Below are 20,895 nucleotides of genomic sequence, written 5' to 3'. Positions count from 1 at the left end.
ATCTGTGGGTATTGTAGGTACTCCAGTCATGTGGAGGTATTGTAGGTACTCCAGTCATGTGGGGGTATTGTAGGTTCTCCAGTCATATGGGGGTATTGTAGGTGATACAGTCATGTAGGAGTATGTTGGGTTATTGTAGGCACTCTAGTCACGTTGGGGTATTCTAGGTACTCCAATCATGTGCGGGTATCTTAGTTACTCCATTCCTGTGGGGATATTGTAGGTTTTCCAGTCATGTGGGGGTATTGTAGGTGATACAGTCTGGTGGGGTTGTTGTAGGTACTCCAGTCATGTATGGGTTATTTTAGGTACTCCAGTCATGTGGAGGTATTGTAGGTACTCCAGTCATGTGGGGGTATTGTTGGTACTCCAGTCATGTGGGGTTATTGTAGGTACTCCAGTCATGTGGGGGTATTGTTGGTACTCCAGTCATGTGGGGTTATTGTAGGTACTCCAGTCATGTGGAGGTATTGTAGGTACTCCAGTCATGTGGAGGTATTGTAGGTACTCCAGTCATGTGGGGGTTATTTTAGGTACTCCAGTCATATGGAGGTATTGTAGGTACTCCACTCATGTGGAGGTATTGTAGGTACTCCAGTCATGTGGGGGTATTGTAGGTACTCCAGTCATGTGGAGGTATTGTAGGTACTCCAGTCATGTGGAGGTATTGTAGGTACTCCAGTCATATGGAGGTATTGTAGGTACTCCAGTCTTGTGGAGGTATTGTAGGTACTCCACTAATGTGGGGGCATTGTAGGTACTCCAGTCATGTGGGTGTTTTGTAGGTACTCCACTCATGTGGGGCATTGTAGGTACTCCAGTCATGTGGGTGTTTTGTAGTTGCTCCAGTCATGTAGGGTTATTGTTGGTTCTCCAGTCACGTGGGTCTATTGTAGGTACTCCAGTCATGTGGAGGTATTGTAGGTACTCCAGTCATGTGGAGGTATTGTAGGTACTCCAGTCATGTGGAGGTATTGTAGGTACTCCAGTCATGTGGGGGTATTGTAGGTACTCCAGTCATGTGGAGGTATTGTAGGTACTCCAGTCATGTGGGGGTATTGTAGGTACTCCAGTCATGTGGGGGTATTGTTGGTACTCCAGTCATGTGGGGGTATTGTAGGTACTCCAGTCATGTGGAGGTATTGTAGGTACTCCAGTCATGTGGGGGTATTGTAGGTACTCCAGTCATGTGGGGGTATTGTAGGTACTCCAGTCATGTGGGGGTATTGTTGGTACTCCAGTCATGTGGGGGTATTGTTGGTAATCCAGTCATGTGGGGGTATTGTAGGTACTCCAGTCATGGTGGGGTATTGTTGGTACTCCAGTCATGTGGAGGTATTGTAGGTACTCCAGTCATGGTGGGGTATTGTTGGTACTCCAGTCATGTGGGGGTATTGTAGGTACTCCAGTCATGTGGGGGTATTGTAGGTACTCCAGTCATGTGGGGGTATTGTAGGTACTCTATTCATGTGGGGGTATTGTTGGTACTCCAGTCATGGTGGGGTATTGTTGGTACTCCAATCATGTGCGGGTATCTTAGTTACTCCATTCCTGTGGGGATATTGTAGGTTTTCCAGTCATGTGGGGGTATTGTAGGTGATACAGTCTGGTGGGGTTGTTGTAGGTACTCCAGTCATGTATGGGTTATTTTAGGTACTCCAGTCATGTGGAGGTATTGTAGGTACTCCAGTCATGTGGGGGTATTGTTGGTACTCCAGTCATGTGGGGTTATTGTAGGTACTCCAGTCATGTGGGGGTATTGTTGGTACTCCAGTCATGTGGGGTTATTGTAGGTACTCCAGTCATGTGGAGGTATTGTAGGTACTCCAGTCATGTGGAGGTATTGTAGGTACTCCAGTCATGTGGGGGTTATTTTAGGTACTCCAGTCATATGGAGGTATTGTAGGTACTCCACTCATGTGGAGGTATTGTAGGTACTCCAGTCATGTGGGGGTATTGTAGGTACTCCAGTCATGTGGAGGTATTGTAGGTACTCCAGTCATGTGGAGGTATTGTAGGTACTCCAGTCATATGGAGGTATTGTAGGTACTCCAGTCTTGTGGAGGTATTGTAGGTACTCCACTAATGTGGGGGCATTGTAGGTACTCCAGTCATGTGGGTGTTTTGTAGGTACTCCACTCATGTGGGGCATTGTAGGTACTCCAGTCATGTGGGTGTTTTGTAGTTGCTCCAGTCATGTAGGGTTATTGTTGGTTCTCCAGTCACGTGGGTCTATTGTAGGTACTCCAGTCATGTGGAGGTATTGTAGGTACTCCAGTCATGTGGAGGTATTGTAGGTACTCCAGTCATGTGGAGGTATTGTAGGTACTCCAGTCATGTGGGGGTATTGTAGGTACTCCAGTCATGTGGAGGTATTGTAGGTACTCCAGTCATGTGGGGGTATTGTAGGTACTCCAGTCATGTGGGGGTATTGTTGGTACTCCAGTCATGTGGGGGTATTGTAGGTACTCCAGTCATGTGGAGGTATTGTAGGTACTCCAGTCATGTGGGGGTATTGTAGGTACTCCAGTCATGTGGGGGTATTGTAGGTACTCCAGTCATGTGGGGGTATTGTTGGTACTCCAGTCATGTGGGGGTATTGTTGGTAATCCAGTCATGTGGGGGTATTGTAGGTACTCCAGTCATGGTGGGGTATTGTTGGTACTCCAGTCATGTGGAGGTATTGTAGGTACTCCAGTCATGGTGGGGTATTGTTGGTACTCCAGTCATGTGGGGGTATTGTAGGTACTCCAGTCATGTGGGGGTATTGTAGGTACTCCAGTCATGTGGGGGTATTGTAGGTACTCTATTCATGTGGGGGTATTGTTGGTACTCCAGTCATGGTGGGGTATTGTTGGTACTCCAGTCATGTGGGGGTATTGTAGGTACTCCAGTCATGTGGAGGTATTGTAGGTACTCCACTCATGTGGGGGTATTGTAGGTACTCCAGTCATGTAGGGGTATTGTAGGTACTCCAGTCATGTAGGGGTATTGTAGGTACTCCAGTCATGTGGAGGTATTGTAGGTACTCCAGTCATGTGGAGGTATTGTAGGTACTCCAGTCATGTGGGGGTATTGTTGGTACTCCAGTCATGTGGGGGTATTGTTGGTACTCCAGTCATGTGGGGGTATTGTTGGTACTCCAGTCATGTAGGGGTATTGTAGGTACTCCAGTCATGTGGAGGTATTGTAGGTACTCCAGTCATGTGGGGGTATTGTTGGTACTCCAGTCATGTGGGGGTATTGTTGGTACTCCAGTCATGTGGGGGTATTGTTGGTTCTCCAGTCATGTGGGGGTATTGTTGGTACTCCAGTCATGTGGGGGTATTGTTGGTACTCCAGTCATGTGGGGGTATTGTTGGTACTCCAGTCATGTGGAGGTATTGTTGGTGCTCCAGTCATGTGGGGGTATTGTTGGTACTCCAGTCATGCGGGGGTATTGTTGGTACTCCAGTCATGTGGGGGTATTGTTGGTACTCCAGTCATGTACAGGTATTGTAGGTACTCCAGTCATGGAGGGGTATTATATTTGCTCAATTCATGTAGGGGTATTGTAGGTTCAGCTGTCATGTGGGGGTATCGGAGGTTCTCCAGTCAATTGGGGCAATTGTAGGTTCTCCAGTCATGTGGGGGTATTGTATGTACTCCAGTCATGTGGAGGTTTTGTTGTTGCTCCAATCATGTGGGTGTATTGTAGTTGCTCGAGTCATGTGTGGGGTATTTTTGAAGATACAGTCAATTGGAGGTTTTGTAGGTACTCCAGTCATGTAGTGGTATTGTAGGTACTCCAGTGTCGTGGGGGTATTATAGATGATACAATAACTTAGGGGTATTGTAGATGATATATTCATCTGTGGGTATTGTAGGTACTCCAGTCATGTGGAGGTATTGTAGGTACTCCAGTCATGTGGGGGTATTGTAGGTTCTCCAGTCATATGGGGGTATTGTAGGTGATACAGTCATGTAGGAGTATGTTGGGTTATTGTAGGTACTCCAGTCATGTGGAGGTATTGTAGGTACTCCAGTCATGTGGAGGTACTGTAGGTACTCCAGTCATGTGGAGGTATTGTAGGTACTCCAGTCATGTGGAGGTATTGTAGGTACTCCACTCATGTGGAGGTATTGTAGGTACTCCAGTCATGTGGAGGTATTGTAGGTACTCCAGTCATGTGGAGGTATTGTAAGTACTCCAGTCATATGGAGGTATTGTAGGTACTCCAGTCATGTGGAGGTATTGTAGGTACTCCACTCATGTGGGTGTTTTGTAGTTGCTCCAGTCATGTATGGTTATTGTAGGATCTCCAGTCATGTGGGGGTATTGTAGGTACTCCAGTCATGTGGGGGTATTGTAGGTACTCCAGTCATGTGGGGGTATTGTAGGTACTCCAGTCATGTGGAGGTATTGTAGGTACTCCAGTCATGTGGAGGTATTGTAGGTACTCCAGTCATGTGGAGGTATTGTAGGTACTCCAGTCATGTGGAGGTATTGTTGGTACTCCAGTCATGTGGAGGTATTGTAGGTACTCCAGTCATGTGGAGGTATTGTTGGTACTCCAGTCATGTGGAGGTATTGTTGGTACTCCAGTCATGTGGGGGTATTGTTGGTACTCCAGTCATGTGGGGGTATTGTAGGTACTCCAGTCATGTGGAGGTATTGTAGGTACTCCAGTCATGTGGAGGTATTGTAGGTACTCCAGTCATGTGGGGGTATTGTAGGTACTCCAGTCATGTGGAGGTATTGTAGGTACTCCAGTCATATGGGGGTATTGTAGGTACTCCAGTCATGTGGAGGTATTGTAGGTACTCCAGTCATGTGGGGGTATTGTTGGTACTCCAGTCATGTGGAGGTATTGTAGGTACTCCAGTCATGTGGGGGTATTGTAGGTACTCCAGTCATGTGGAGGTATTGTAGGTACTCCAGTCATGTGGGGGTATTGTAGGTACTCCAGTCATGTGGGGGTATTGTTGGTACTCCACTCATGTGGAGGTATTGTAGGTACTCCAGTCATGTGGGGGTATTGTTGGTACTCCACTCATGTGGAGGTATTGTAGGTACTCCAGTCATGTGGGGGTATTGTTGGTACTCCACTCATGTGAAGGTATTGTAGGTACTCCAGTCATGTGGGGGTATTGTAGGTACTCCAGTCATGTGGGGGTATTGTAGGTACTCCAGTCATGTGGGGGTATTGTAGGTACTCCAGTCATGTGGAGGTATTGTAGGTACTCCAGTCATGTGGAGGTATTGTAGGTACTCCAGTCATGTGGGGGTATTGTAGGTACTCCAGTCATGTGGGGGTATTGTTGGTACTCCACTCATGTGGAGGTATTGTAGGTACTCCAGTCATGTGGGGGTATTGTTGGTACTCCACTCATGTGGAGGTATTGTAGGTACTCCAGTCATGTGGGGGTATTGTTGGTACTCCACTCATGTGGAGGTATTGTAGGTGCTCCAGTCATGTGGGGGTATTGTAGGTACTCCAGTCATGTGGAGGTATTGTAGGTACTCCAGTCATGTGGAGGTATTGTAGGTGCTCCAGTCATGTGGAGGTATTGTAGGTACTCCAGTCATGTGGAGGTATTGTAGGTGCTCCAGTCATGTGGGGGTATTGTAGGTACTCCAGTCATGTGGAGTTATTGTAGGTACTCCAGTCATGTGGAGGTATTGTAGGTACTCCAGTCATGTGGAGGTATTGTTGGTACTCCAGTCATGTGGAGGTATTGTAGGTACTCCAGTCATGTGGAGGTATTGTAGGTACTCCAGTCATGTGGAGGTATTGTAGGTACTCCAGTCATGTGGAGGTATTGTTGGTACTCCAGTCATGTGGAGGTATTGTAAGTACTCCAGTCATGTGGAGGTATTGTAGGTACTCCAGTCATGTGGAGGTATTGTTGGTACTCCAGTCATGTGGAGGTATTGTAGGTACGCCAGTCATGTGGAGGTATTGTAGGTACTCCAGTCATGTGGAGGTATTGTTGGTACTCCAGTCATGTGGAGGTATTGTAAGTACTCCAGTCATGTGGAGGTATTGTAGGTACTCCAGTCATGTGGAGGTATTGTAAGTACTCCAGTCATGTGGGGGTATTATAGGTACTCCAGTCATGTGGAGGTATTGTAGGTACTCCAGTCATGTAGGGGTATTGTAGGTACTCCAGTCATGGTGGGGTATTGTTGGTACTCCAGTCATGTGGGGGTATTGTAGGTACTCCAGTCATGTGGGGGTATTGTAGGTACTCCAGTCATGTGGAGGTATTGTAGGTACTCCAGTCATGGTGGGGTATTGTTGGTACTCCAGTCATGTGGAGGTATTGTAGGTACTCCAGTCATGTGGAGGTATTGTAGGTACTCCAGTCATGTGGAGGTATTGTAGGTACTCCAGTCATGTGGAGGTATTGTAGGTACTCCAGTCATGTGGAGGTATTGTAGGTACTCCAGTCATGTGGAGGTATTGTAGGTACTCCAGTCATGTGGAGGTATTGTAGGTACTCCAGTCATGTGGAGGTACTGTAGGTACTCCAGTCATGTGGAGGTATTGTAGGTACTCCAGTCATGTGGAGGTATTGTAGGTACTCCACTCATGTGGAGGTATTGTAGGTACTCCAGTCATGTGGAGGTATTGTAGGTACTCCAGTCATGTGGAGGTATTGTAAGTACTCCAGTCATATGGAGGTATTGTAGGTACTCCAGTCATGTGGAGGTATTGTAGGTACTCCACTCATGTGGGTGTTTTGTAGTTGCTCCAGTCATGTATGGTTATTGTAGGATCTCCAGTCATGTGGGGGTATTGTAGGTACTCCAGTCATGTGGGGGTATTGTAGGTACTCCAGTCATGTGGGGGTATTGTAGGTACTCCAGTCATGTGGAGGTATTGTAGGTACTCCAGTCATGTGGAGGTATTGTAGGTACTCCAGTCATGTGGAGGTATTGTAGGTACTCCAGTCATGTGGAGGTATTGTAGGTACTCCACTCATGTGGAGGTATTGTAGGTACTCCAGTCATGTGGAGGTATTGTAGGTACTCCACTCATGTGGGTGTTTTGTAGTTGCTCCAGTCATGTATGGTTATTGTAGGTACTCCAGTCATGTGGAGGTATTGTTGGTACTCCAGTCATGTGGAGGTATTGTAGGTACTCCAGTCATGTGGAGGTATTGTAGGTACTCCAGTCATGTGGAGGTATTGTTGGTACTCCAGTCATGTGGAGGTATTGTAGGTACTCCACTCATGTGGAGGTATTGTAGGTACTCCAGTCATGTGGAGGTATTGTAGGTACTCCAGTCATGTGGAGGTATTGTAAGTACTCCAGTCATATGGAGGTATTGTAGGTACTCCAGTCATGTGGAGGTATTGTAGGTACTCCAGTCATGTGGGGGTATTGTTGGTACTCCACTCATGTGGAGGTATTGTAGGTACTCCACTCATGTGGGTGTTTTGTAGTTGCTCCAGTCATGTATGGTTATTGTAGGTACTCCAGTCATGTGGAGGTATTGTTGGTACTCCAGTCATGTGGAGGTATTGTAGGTACTCCAGTCATGTGGAGGTATTGTAGGTACTCCAGTCATGTAGGGGTATTGTAGGTACTCCAGTCATGGTGGGGTATTGTTGGTACTCCAGTCATGTGGGGGTATTGTAGGTACTCCAGTCATGTGGGGGTATTGTAGGTACTCCAGTCATGTGGAGGTATTGTAGGTACTCCAGTCATGGTGGGGTATTGTTGGTACTCCAGTCATGTGGAGGTATTGTAGGTACTCCAGTCATGTGGAGGTATTGTAGGTACTCCAGTCATGTGGAGGTATTGTAGGTACTCCAGTCATGTGGAGGTATTGTAGGTACTCCAGTCATGTGGAGGTATTGTAGGTACTCCAGTCATGTGGAGGTATTGTAGGTACTCCAGTCATGTGGAGGTATTGTAGGTACTCCAGTCATGTGGAGGTACTGTAGGTACTCCAGTCATGTGGAGGTATTGTAGGTACTCCAGTCATGTGGAGGTATTGTAGGTACTCCACTCATGTGGAGGTATTGTAGGTACTCCAGTCATGTGGAGGTATTGTAGGTACTCCAGTCATGTGGAGGTATTGTAAGTACTCCAGTCATATGGAGGTATTGTAGGTACTCCAGTCATGTGGAGGTATTGTAGGTACTCCACTCATGTGGGTGTTTTGTAGTTGCTCCAGTCATGTATGGTTATTGTAGGATCTCCAGTCATGTGGGGGTATTGTAGGTACTCCAGTCATGTGGGGGTATTGTAGGTACTCCAGTCATGTGGGGGTATTGTAGGTACTCCAGTCATGTGGAGGTATTGTAGGTACTCCAGTCATGTGGAGGTATTGTAGGTACTCCAGTCATGTGGAGGTATTGTAGGTACTCCAGTCATGTGGAGGTATTGTTGGTACTCCAGTCATGTGGAGGTATTGTAGGTACTCCACTCATGTGGAGGTATTGTAGGTACTCCAGTCATGTGGAGGTATTGTAGGTACTCCAGTCATGTGGAGGTATTGTAAGTACTCCAGTCATATGGAGGTATTGTAGGTACTCCAGTCATGTGGAGGTATTGTAGGTACTCCACTCATGTGGGTGTTTTGTAGTTGCTCCAGTCATGTATGGTTATTGTAGGTACTCCAGTCATGTGGAGGTATTGTAGGTACTCCAGTCATGTGGAGGTATTGTAGGTACTCCAGTCATGTGGAGGTATTGTAGGTACTCCAGTCATGTGGAGGTATTGTTGGTACTCCAGTCATGTGGAGGTATTGTAGGTACTCCACTCATGTGGAGGTATTGTAGGTACTCCAGTCATGTGGAGGTATTGTAGGTACTCCAGTCATGTGGAGGTATTGTAAGTACTCCAGTCATATGGAGGTATTGTAGGTACTCCAGTCATGTGGAGGTATTGTAGGTACTCCACTCATGTGGGTGTTTTGTAGTTGCTCCAGTCATGTATGGTTATTGTAGGATCTCCAGTCATGTGGGGGTATTGTAGGATCTCCAGTCATGTGGGGGTATTGTAGGTACTCCAGTCATGTGGGGGTATTGTAGGTACTCCAGTCATGTGGAGGTATTGTAGGTACTCCAGTCATGTGGAGGTATTGTAGGTACTCCAGTCATGTGGAGGTATTGTAGGTACTCCAGTCATGTGGAGGTATTGTTGGTACTCCAGTCATGTGGAGGTATTGTAGGTACTCCAGTCATGTGGAGGTATTGTTGGTACTCCAGTCATGTGGAGGTATTGTTGGTACTCCAGTCATGTGGGGGTATTGTTGGTACTCCAGTCATGTGGGGGTATTGTAGGTACTCCAGTCATGTGGAGGTATTGTAGGTACTCCAGTCATGTGGAGGTATTGTAGGTACTCCAGTCATGTGGGGGTATTGTAGGTACTCCAGTCATGTGGAGGTATTGTAGGTACTCCAGTCATATGGGGGTATTGTAGGTACTCCAGTCATGTGGAGGTATTGTAGGTACTCCAGTCATGTGGGGGTATTGTTGGTACTCCAGTCATGTGGAGGTATTGTAGGTACTCCAGTCATGTGGGGGTATTGTAGGTACTCCAGTCATGTGGAGGTATTGTAGGTACTCCAGTCATGTGGGGGTATTGTAGGTACTCCAGTCATGTGGGGGTATTGTTGGTACTCCACTCATGTGGAGGTATTGTAGGTACTCCAGTCATGTGGGGGTATTGTTGGTACTCCACTCATGTGGAGGTATTGTAGGTACTCCAGTCATGTGGGGGTATTGTTGGTACTCCACTCATGTGGAGGTATTGTAGGTACTCCAGTCATGTGGGGGTATTGTAGGTACTCCAGTCATGTGGGGGTATTGTAGGTACTCCAGTCATGTGGGGGTATTGTAGGTACTCCAGTCATGTGGAGGTATTGTAGGTACTCCAGTCATGTGGAGGTATTGTAGGTACTCCAGTCATGTGGGGGTATTGTAGGTACTCCAGTCATGTGGGGGTATTGTTGGTACTCCACTCATGTGGAGGTATTGTAGGTACTCCAGTCATGTGGAGGTATTGTAGGTACTCCAGTCATGTGGAGGTATTGTAAGTACTCCAGTCATATGGAGGTATTGTAGGTACTCCAGTCATGTGGAGGTATTGTAGGTACTCCAGTCATGTGGAGGTATTGTAGGTACTCCACTCATGTGGAGGTATTGTAGGTACTCCAGTCATGTGGAGGTATTGTAGGTACTCCAGTCATGTGGAGGTATTGTAAGTACTCCAGTCATATGGAGGTATTGTAGGTACTCCAGTCATGTGGAGGTATTGTAGGTACTCCACTCATGTGGGTGTTTTGTAGTTGCTCCAGTCATGTATGGTTATTGTAGGATCTCCAGTCATGTGGGGGTATTGTAGGTACTCCAGTCATGTGGGGGTATTGTAGGTACTCCAGTCATGTGGGGGTATTGTAGGTACTCCAGTCATGTGGAGGTATTGTAGGTACTCCAGTCATGTGGAGGTATTGTAGGTACTCCAGTCATGTGGAGGTATTGTAGGTACTCCAGTCATGTGGAGGTATTGTTGGTACTCCAGTCATGTGGAGGTATTGTAGGTACTCCACTCATGTGGAGGTATTGTAGGTACTCCAGTCATGTGGAGGTATTGTAGGTACTCCAGTCATGTGGAGGTATTGTAAGTACTCCAGTCATATGGAGGTATTGTAGGTACTCCAGTCATGTGGAGGTATTGTAGGTACTCCACTCATGTGGGTGTTTTGTAGTTGCTCCAGTCAAGTATGGTTATTGTAGGTACTCCAGTCATGTGGAGGTATTGTAGGTACTCCAGTCATGTGGAGGTATTGTAGGTACTCCAGTCATGTGGAGGTATTGTAGGTACTCCAGTCATGTGGAGGTATTGTTGGTACTCCAGTCATGTGGAGGTATTGTAGGTACTCCACTCATGTGGAGGTATTGTAGGTACTCCAGTCATGTGGAGGTATTGTAGGTACTCCAGTCATGTGGAGGTATTGTAAGTACTCCAGTCATATGGAGGTATTGTAGGTACTCCAGTCATGTGGAGGTATTGTAGGTACTCCACTCATGTGGGTGTTTTGTAGTTGCTCCAGTCATGTATGGTTATTGTAGGATCTCCAGTCATGTGGGGGTATTGTAGGTACTCCAGTCATGTGGGGGTATTGTAGGTACTCCAGTCATGTGGGGGTATTGTAGGTACTCCAGTCATGTGGAGGTATTGTAGGTACTCCAGTCATGTGGAGGTATTGTAGGTACTCCAGTCATGTGGAGGTATTGTAGGTACTCCAGTCATGTGGAGGTATTGTTGGTACTCCAGTCATGTGGAGGTATTGTAGGTACTCCAGTCATGTGGAGGTATTGTTGGTACTCCAGTCATGTGGAGGTATTGTTGGTACTCCAGTCATGTGGGGGTATTGTTGGTACTCCAGTCATGTGGGGGTATTGTAGGTACTCCAGTCATGTGGAGGTATTGTAGGTACTCCAGTCATGTGGAGGTATTGTAGGTACTCCAGTCATGTGGGGGTATTGTAGGTACTCCAGTCATGTGGAGGTATTGTAGGTACTCCAGTCATGTGGGGGTATTGTTGGTACTCCAGTCATGTGGAGGTATTGTAGGTACTCCAGTCATGTGGGGGTATTGAAGGTACTCCAGTCATGTGGAGGTATTGTAGGTACTCCAGTCATGTGGGGGTATTGTAGGTACTCCAGTCATGTGGGGGTATTGTTGGTACTCCACTCATGTGGAGGTATTGTAGGTACTCCAGTCATGTGGGGGTATTGTTGGTACTCCACTCATGTGGAGGTATTGTAGGTACTCCAGTCATGTGGGGGTATTGTTGGTACTCCACTCATGTGGAGGTATTGTAGGTACTCCAGTCATGTGGGGGTATTGTAGGTACTCCAGTCATGTGGGGGTATTGTAGGTACTCCAGTCATGTGGGGTTATTGTAGGTACTCCAGTCATGTGGAGGTATTGTAGGTACTCCAGTCATGTGGAGGTATTGTAGGTACTCCAGTCATGTGGGGGTATTGTAGGTACTCCAGTCATGTGGGGGTATTGTTGGTACTCCACTCATGTGGAGGTATTGTAGGTACTCCAGTCATGTGGGGGTATTGTTGGTACTCCACTCATGTGGAGGTATTGTAGGTACTCCAGTCATGTGGGGGTATTGTTGGTACTCCACTCATGTGGAGGTATTGTAGGTGCTCCAGTCATGTGGGGGTATTGTAGGTACTCCAGTCATGTGGAGGTATTGTAGGTACTCCAGTCATGTGGAGGTATTGTAGGTGCTCCAGTCATGTGGAGGTATTGTAGGTACTCCAGTCATGTGGAGGTATTGTAGGTGCTCCAGTCATATGGAGGTATTGTAGGTACTCCAGTCATGTGGAGGTATTGTAGGTACTCCACTCATGTGGGTGTTTTGTAGTTGCTCCAGTCATGTATGGTTATTGTAGGTACTCCAGTCATGTGGAGGTATTGTAGGTACTCCAGTCATGTGGAGGTATTGTAGGTACTCCAGTCATGTGGAGGTACTGTAGGTACTCCAGTCATGTGGAGGTATTGTTGGTACTCCAGTCATGTGGAGGTATTGTAGGTACTCCACTCATGTGGAGGTATTGTAGGTACTCCAGTCATGTGGAGGTATTGTAGGTACTCCAGTCATGTGGAGGTATTGTAAGTACTCCAGTCATATGGAGGTATTGTAGGTACTCCAGTCATGTGGAGGTATTGTAGGTACTCCACTCATGTGGGTGTTTTGTAGTTGCTCCAGTCATGTATGGTTATTGTAGGATCTCCAGTCATGTGGGGGTATTGTAGGTACTCCAGTCATGTGGGGGTATTGTAGGTACTCCAGTCATGTGGGGGTATTGTAGGTACTCCAGTCATGTGGAGGTATTGTAGGTACTCCAGTCATGTGGAGGTATTGTAGGTACTCCAGTCATGTGGAGGTATTGTAGGTACTCCAGTCATGTGGAGGTATTGTTGGTACTCCAGTCATGTGGAGGTATTGTAGGTACTCCAGTCATGTGGAGGTATTGTTGGTACTCCAGTCATGTGGAGGTATTGTTGGTACTCCAGTCATGTGGGGGTATTGTTGGTACTCCAGTCATGTGGGGGTATTGTAGGTACTCCAGTCATGTGGAGGTATTGTAGGTACTCCAGTCATGTGGAGGTATTGTAGGTACTCCAGTCATGTGGAGGTATTGTAGGTACTCCAGTCATGTGGGGGTATTGTTGGTACTCCAGTCATGTGGAGGTATTGTAGGTACTCCAGTCATGTGGGGGTATTGTAGGTACTCCAGTCATGTGGAGGTATTGTAGGTACTCCAGTCATGTGGGGGTATTGTAGGTACTCCAGTCATGTGGGGGTATTGTTGGTACTCCACTCATGTGGAGGTATTGTAGGTACTCCAGTCATGTGGGGGTATTGTTGGTACTCCACTCATGTGGAGGTATTGTAGGTACTCCAGTCATGTGGAGGTATTGTAGGTACTCCAGTCATGTGGAGGTATTGTAAGTACTCCAGTCATATGGAGGTATTGTAGGTACTCCACTCATGTGGGTGTTTTGTAGTTGCTCCAGTCATGTATGGTTATTGTAGGATCTCCAGTCATGTGGAGGTATTGTTGGTACTCCAGTCATGTGGAGGTATTGTAGGTACTCCAGTCATGTGGAGGTATTGTTGGTACTCCAGTCATGTGGAGGTATTGTTGGTACTCCAGTCATGTGGGGGTATTGTTGGTACTCCAGTCATGTGGGGGTATTGTAGGTACTCCAGTCATGTGGAGGTATTGTAGGTACTCCAGTCATGTGGAGGTATTGTAGGTACTCCAGTCATGTGGAGGTATTGTAGGTACTCCAGTCATGTGGGGGTATTGTTGGTACTCCAGTCATGTGGAGGTATTGTAGGTACTCCAGTCATGTGGGGGTATTGTAGGTACTCCAGTCATGTGGAGGTATTGTAGGTACTCCAGTCATGTGGAGGTATTGTTGGTACTCCAGTCATGTGGAGGTATTGTAGGTACTCCAGTCATGTGGAGGTATTGTTGGTACTCCAGTCATGTGGAGGTATTGTTGGTACTCCAGTCATGTGGGGGTATTGTTGGTACTCCAGTCATGTGGGGGTATTGTAGGTACTCCAGTCATGTGGAGGTATTGTAGGTACTCCAGTCATGTGGAGGTATTGTAGGTACTCCAGTCATGTGGGGGTATTGTAGGTACTCCAGTCATGTGGAGGTATTGTAGGTACTCCAGTCATATGGGGGTATTGTAGGTACTCCAGTCATGTGGAGGTATTGTAGGTACTCCAGTCATGTGGGGGTATTGTTGGTACTCCAGTCATGTGGAGGTATTGTAGGTACTCCAGTCATGTGGGGGTATTGTAGGTACTCCAGTCATGTGGAGGTATTGTAGGTACTCCAGTCATGTGGGGGTATTGTAGGTACTCCAGTCATGTGGGGGTATTGTTGGTACTCCACTCATGTGGAGGTATTGTAGGTACTCCAGTCATGTGGGGGTATTGTTGGTACTCCACTCATGTGGAGGTATTGTAGGTACTCCAGTCATGTGGGGGTATTGTTGGTACTCCACTCATGTGGAGGTATTGTAGGTACTCCAGTCATGTGGGGGTATTGTAGGTACTCCAGTCATGTGGGGGTATTGTAGGTACTCCAGTCATGTGGGGGTATTGTAGGTACTCCAGTCATGTGGAGGTATTGTAGGTACTCCAGTCATGTGGAGGTATTGTAGGTACTCCAGTCATGTGGGGGTATTGTAGGTACTCCAGTCATGTGGGGGTATTGTTGGTACTCCACTCATGTGGAGGTATTGTAGGTACTCCAGTCATGTGGGGGTATTGTTGGTACTCCACTCATGTGGAGGTATTGTAGGTACTCCAGTCATGTGGGGGTATTGTTGGTACTCCACTCATGTGGAGGTATTGTAGGTGCTCCAGTCATGTGGGGGTATTGTAGGTACTCCAGTCATGTGGAGGTATTGTAGGTACTCCAGTCATGTGGAGGTATTGTAGGTGCTCCAGTCATGTGGAGGTATTGTAGGTACTCCAGTCATGTGGAGGTATTGTAGGTGCTCCAGTCATGTGGGGGTATTGTAGGTACTCCAGTCATGTGGAGTTATTGTAGGTACTCCAGTCATGTGGGGGTATTGTTGGTACTCCAGTCATGTGGAGGTATTGTAGGTACTCCAGTCATGTGGAGGTATTGTTGGTACTCCAGTCATGTGGAGGTATTGTAGGTACTCCAGTCATGTGGAGGTATTGTAGGTACTCCAGTCATGTGGAGGTATTGTAGGTACTCCAGTCATGTGGAGGTATTGTTGGTACTCCAGTCATGTGGAGGTATTGTAAGTACTCCAGTCATGTGGAGGTATTGTTGGTACTCCAGTCATGTGGAGGTATTGTAGGTACGCCAGTCATGTGGAGGTATTGTAGGTACGCCAGTCATGTGGAGGTATTGTAGGTACTCCAGTCATGTGGAGGTATTGTAGGTACTCCAGTCATGTGGAGGTATTGTAGGTACTCCAGTCATGTGGAGGTATTGTAGGTACTCCAGTCATGTGGAGGTATTGTAGGTACTCCAGTCATGTGGAGGTATTGTAGGTACTCCAGTCATGTGGGGTATTGTAGGTACTCCTGTCATGTGGAGGTATTGTAGGTACTCCAGTCATGTGGAGGTATTGTAGGTACTCCAGTCATGTGGAGGTATTGTAGGTACTCCAGTCATGTGGAGGTATTGTTGGTACTCCAGTCATGTGGAGGTATTGTAAGTACTCCAGTCATGTGGAGGTATTGTAGGTACTCCAGTCATGTGGAGGTATTGTTGGTACTCCAGTCATGTGGAGGTATTGTAGGTACGCCAGTCATGTGGAGGTATTGTAGGTACTCCAGTCATGTGGAGGTATTGTTGGTACTCCAGTCATGTGGAGGTATTGTAAGTACTCCAGTCATGTGGAGGTATTGTAGGTACTCCAGTCATGTGGAGGTATTGTAAGTACTCCAGTCATGTGGGGGTATTGTAGGTACTCCAGTCATGTGGAGGTATTGTAGGTACTCCAGTCATGTAGGGGTATTGTAGGTACTCCAGTCATGGTGGGGTATTGTTGGTACTCCAGTCATGTGGGGGTATTGTAGGTACTCCAGTCATGTGGGGGTATTGTAGGTACTCCAGTCATGTGGAGGTATTGTAGGTACTCCAGTCATGGTGGGGTATTGTTGGTACTCCAGTCATGTGGAGGTATTGTAGGTACTCCAGTCATGTGGAGGTATTGTAGGTACTCCAGTCATGTGGAGGTATTGTAGGTACTCCAGTCATGTGGAGGTATTGTAGGTACTCCAGTCATGTGGAGGTATTGTAGGTACTCCAGTCATGTGGAGGTATTGTAGGTACTCCAGTCATGTGGAGGTATTGTAGGTACTCCAGTCATGTGGAGGTACTGTAGGTACTCCAGTCATGTGGAGGTATTGTAGGTACTCCAGTCATGTGGAGGTATTGTAGGTACTCCACTCATGTGGAGGTATTGTAGGTACTCCAGTCATGTGGAGGTATTGTAGGTACTCCAGTCATGTGGAGGTATTGTAAGTACTCCAGTCATGTGGAGGTATTGTAGGTACTCCAGTCATGTGGAGGTATTGTAGGTACTCCACTCATGTGGGTGTTTTGTAGTTGCTCCAGTCATGTATGGTTATTGTAGGATCTCCAGTCATGTGGGGGTATTGTAGGTACTCCAGTCATGTGGGGGTATTGTAGATACTCCAGTCATGTGGGGGTATTGTAGGTACTCCAGTCATGTGGAGGTATTGTAGGTACTCCAGTCATGTGGAGGTATTGTAGGTACTCCAGTCATGTGGAGGTATTGTAGGTACTCCAGTCATGTGGAGGTATTGTTGGTACTCCAGTCATGTGGAGGTATTGTAGGTACTCCAGTCATGTGGAGGTATTGTTGGTACTCCAGTCATGTGGAGGTATTGTTGGTACTCCAGTCATGTGGGGGTATTGTTGGTACTCCAGTCATGTGGGGGTATTGTAGGTACTCCAGTCATGTGGAGGTATTGTAGGTACTCCAGTCATGTGGAGGTATTGTAGGTACTCCAGTCATGTGGGGGTATTGTAGGTACTCCAGTCATGTGGAGGTATTGTAGGTACTCCAGTCATATGGGGGTATTGTAGGTACTCCAGTCATGTGGAGGTATTGTAGGTACTCCAGTCATGTGGGGGTATTGTTGGTACTCCAGTCATGTGGAGGTATTGTAGGTACTCCAGTCATGTGGGGGTATTGTAGGTACTCCAGTCATGTGGAGGTATTGTAGGTACTCCAGTCATGTGGGGGTATTGTAGGTACTCCAGTCATGTGGAGGTATTGTAGGTACTCCAGTCATGTGGGGGTATTGTTGGTACTCCAGTCATGTGGAGGTATTGTAGGTACTCCAGTCATGTGGGTTATTGTAGGTACTCCAGTCATGTGGGGGTATTGTAGGTACTCCACTCATGTGGAGGTATTGTAGGTACTCCACTCATGTGGGGGTATTGTAGGTACTCCAGTCATGTGGGGGTATTGTAGGTACTCCACTCATGTGGGGGTATTGTAGGTACTCCACTCATGTGGGGGTATTGTAGGTACTCCAGTCATGTGGAGGTATTGTAGGTACTCCAGTCATGTGGGTTATTGTAGGTACTCCACTCATGTGGAGGTATTGTAGGTACTCCACTCATGTGGAGGTATTGTAGGTACTCCACTCATGTGGGGGTATTGTAGGTACTCCACTCATGTGGGGGTATTGTAGGTACTCCAGTCATGTGGGGGTATTGTAGGTACTTAAGTCATGTGGAGGTATTGTAGGTACTCCAGTCATGTGGGGGTATTGTTGGTACTCCAGTCATGTGGGGGTATTGTAGGTACTCCAGTCATGTGGGGGTTATTGTAGGTACTTAAGTCATGTGGAGGTATTGTAGGTACTCCACTCATGTGGCTCTATTATAGGTACGCCAGTCATGTGGGGGTATTGTAGGTACTCCAGTCATGTGGAGGTATTGTAGGTACTCCACTCATGTGGCTCTATTATAGGTACTCCAGTCATGTGGAGGTATTGTAGGTACTCCAGTCATGTGGAGGTATTGTTGGTACTCCAGTCATGTGGAGGTATTGTAGGTACTCCAGTCATGTGGCGGTATTGTAGGTACTCCAGTTATGGTGGGGTATTGTAGGTACACCATTCATGTGGGGGTATTGTAGTTGCTCCAATCATGTGGGTGTATTGTAGTTGCTTCAGTCATGTGGGGGTATTGTTGATGATACAGTCAGTTGGATGTATTGTAGGTACTCCAGTCGTGGAGGGATATTTTAGGTACTCCAGTCGTGGAGGGATATTGTAGGTACTCCAGTCGTGGAGGGATATTGTAGGTACTTCAGTCGTGGAGGGATATTGTAGGTATTCCAGTCGTGGAGGGATATTGTAGGTTCTCCAGTCGTGGAGGGATATTGTAGGTACTCCAGTCGTGGAGGGATATTGTAGGTACTCCAGTCGTGGAGGGATATTGTAGGTACTCCAGTCGTGGAGGGATATTGTAGGTACTCCAGTCGTGTTTTTCTTTTCACCTTTATTTAACCAGGTAGGCAAGTTGAGAACAAGTTCTAATTTACAACTGCGACCTGGCCAAGATAAAGCATAGCAATTCGACACATGCATCAACACAGAGTTACACATGGAATAAACAAAACATACAGTCAATAATACAGTAGAAAATAAGTCTATATACAATGTGAGCAAATGAGGTGAGATAAGGGAGGTAAAGGCAAAAAAAGGCCATGGTGGCGAAGTAAATACAATACAGCAAGTAAAACACTGGAATGGTAGATTTGCAGTGGAAGAATATGCAAGTAGAAATAGATATAATGGGGTGCAAAGGAGCAAAATAAATAAATAAATACAGTAGGGGAAGAGGTAGTTGTTTGGGCTAAATTATTGATAGGCTATGTACAGCTGCAGTAATCTGTGAGGTGAGGTATTTAAGTTACTCCAGTCTTTTGGGGGTATTGTGTGTTTAGACAAATAGATGTCGCTTAAAGCGTACTTCATTTTGATTGATGTATGTATTGTGCGTGTTTCAATAGTCTAATGCGTGTGTATCGTATGTGTTCCAGATATCTAATATGTGTGTGTGAATGTGTGTAATATGTGTGTGTTTTGCAGGTACTTGATTCCCTCCCTGGACCGTTCCCATGCTGGCTTCTACCAATGTATCATCAGGAACCGTGTAGGAGCATTACTACAGAGGAGGACTGAAGTGCAGGTTGCATGTAAGTGACTGTGACTGTGTGTGGCAGTCAATTCAGGAAGTCAACTAAATTGACAATTCAGTAATCAATTACTTTTCAATAAACTGAAAAGTAGAATATATTATTTGAAAGTTTGAAAATGTTTTATTCAAATCATTTCCTGAATTGGCATGTATTTTGTGTTTTGCGTGCAAGTGCGTGGGTCTGTGTGCGTTCATGCAAGTGTTTGTGTGTGTGTGTGTGTACACGTGCCTGTGTGTGTGTGTGTGTGTGTGTGTGTGTGTGTGTGTGTGTGTGTGTGTGTGTGTGTGTGTGTGTGTGTGTGTGTGTGTGTGTGTGTGTGTGTGTGTGTGTGTGTGTGTGTGTGTGTGTGTGTGTGTGTGTGTGTGCGTGCGCAGTGTTACAGAGTATCCAGACAGGTTCCCTTTGCTAGGAGCTGTGGGAGAGTGTGCCAGCTCCATCTGGGGAGGAAATATCTACCTGCATCTCATTTACTGAGCCTATGACCCTCCGGACAGCTGTTCCACTCGACCATCTCATTAGATGGATTATGTTGTGCTGTGGTTTTTATATGACTGACACTTATTTTATTCCCTTATTTGACAACAACATCTGTTAATCTCTGGTTGAACCGCAGAGTAAAAAAAAAAAATATGAAAACAATTTTTTATCTAGTACTCCCCTCCCTTGTACTACCCTTCTAGTACAGCCATCCCTGGTACTCTGTAGTATTCCCATCCCCAGTACTCCCTAGTACTCTCATCCCTAGTCATCCCTCGTACTTTCCTCCCTAGACTCCCCTCCCTAGCACTCCCTAGTACTGGAGACATTCAGTTGTACAGCTGACTAGGTATCCCCCTTTCCCTTTTTTCCCTTACTCTCATCCCTAGTACTCCCTAATACTATCCTCCCTAGTACTCCCTAGTACCCTCCTCTCTAGTATTTCACTCATTAGTACTACGTGGTACTCCCCTCCCTAAAACCACCCTCCCTAGTATTCCCTAGTATTCTGCTCCCTAGTATTCTCCTCCCTAGTACTCCCCTCCCTAGTACTCCCATCCCTGGTAATATCATCCCTAGTACTCCCAAGTACCCCCTCCCTAGTACTCTCCTCCCTAGTATTCCCTAGTACTCCCTTCCCTAGTACTCCCCTCCATAGTACTCCCTAGTACACCCCTCCCTGGTACTCCCCTCCATAGTACTCTCTAGTACTCTCTTCACTTGTGACCCCTTCCCCAGTACTCCCTCACTAGTACTCCCCTGCCTAGTACTTCCCTCCCTAGTACTCCCTTGTATTTCCCTTCCCTTAGTACTCTCCTCTCCAGTACTTCCCTCACTAGAACTATCTATTACTCCCCTGCCTAGTACTTTCCTACCTAGTTATCCCTAGTTCTCTCATCCCAAGTACTCCAGAGTACTCCCTTCCCTAGTCCTCCTTAGTACTCGTCCCCCTAGTACTCTCCTCCATAGTACTCATCTCCCTAGTACTCCCCTCCCTGGTACTCCATAGTACTCCCTTCCCTAGTACTCCCTAGTACTATCCTTCCTATTGATCCCCTCCATAGTACCCTCCTCCCTTGTACCACTCCCTAGTACTCCCTCACTAGTATCCCCAGTCCTAGTACCCTCCTCCCTAGTATC

General features: G+C 46.7%; 1 protein-coding gene across 2 annotated transcripts in view; it reads left to right on the top strand.

Moving 5' to 3' along the window:
- LOC129863688 (protein sidekick-2-like) overlaps positions 1–20,895 on the top strand; it is a 221,182-nt gene that overhangs the window by 14,407 nt on the left and 185,880 nt on the right. For both annotated transcript variants that reach the window (XM_055935861.1, XM_055935854.1), the window contains exon 2: positions 19,169–19,275. In XM_055935861.1, the coding sequence (XP_055791836.1) occupies positions 19,169–19,275 (107 nt within the window). The remainder of the gene's footprint in view (positions 1–19,168; positions 19,276–20,895) is intronic.

This window comes from Salvelinus fontinalis, chromosome 1, assembly GCF_029448725.1.
Source record: "Salvelinus fontinalis isolate EN_2023a chromosome 1, ASM2944872v1, whole genome shotgun sequence".
NCBI lineage: Eukaryota > Metazoa > Chordata > Actinopteri > Salmoniformes > Salmonidae > Salvelinus > Salvelinus fontinalis.
The sequence above is the reverse complement of the archived record's forward strand: the minus strand, read 5'-3'. Positions and strand labels throughout refer to the sequence as shown.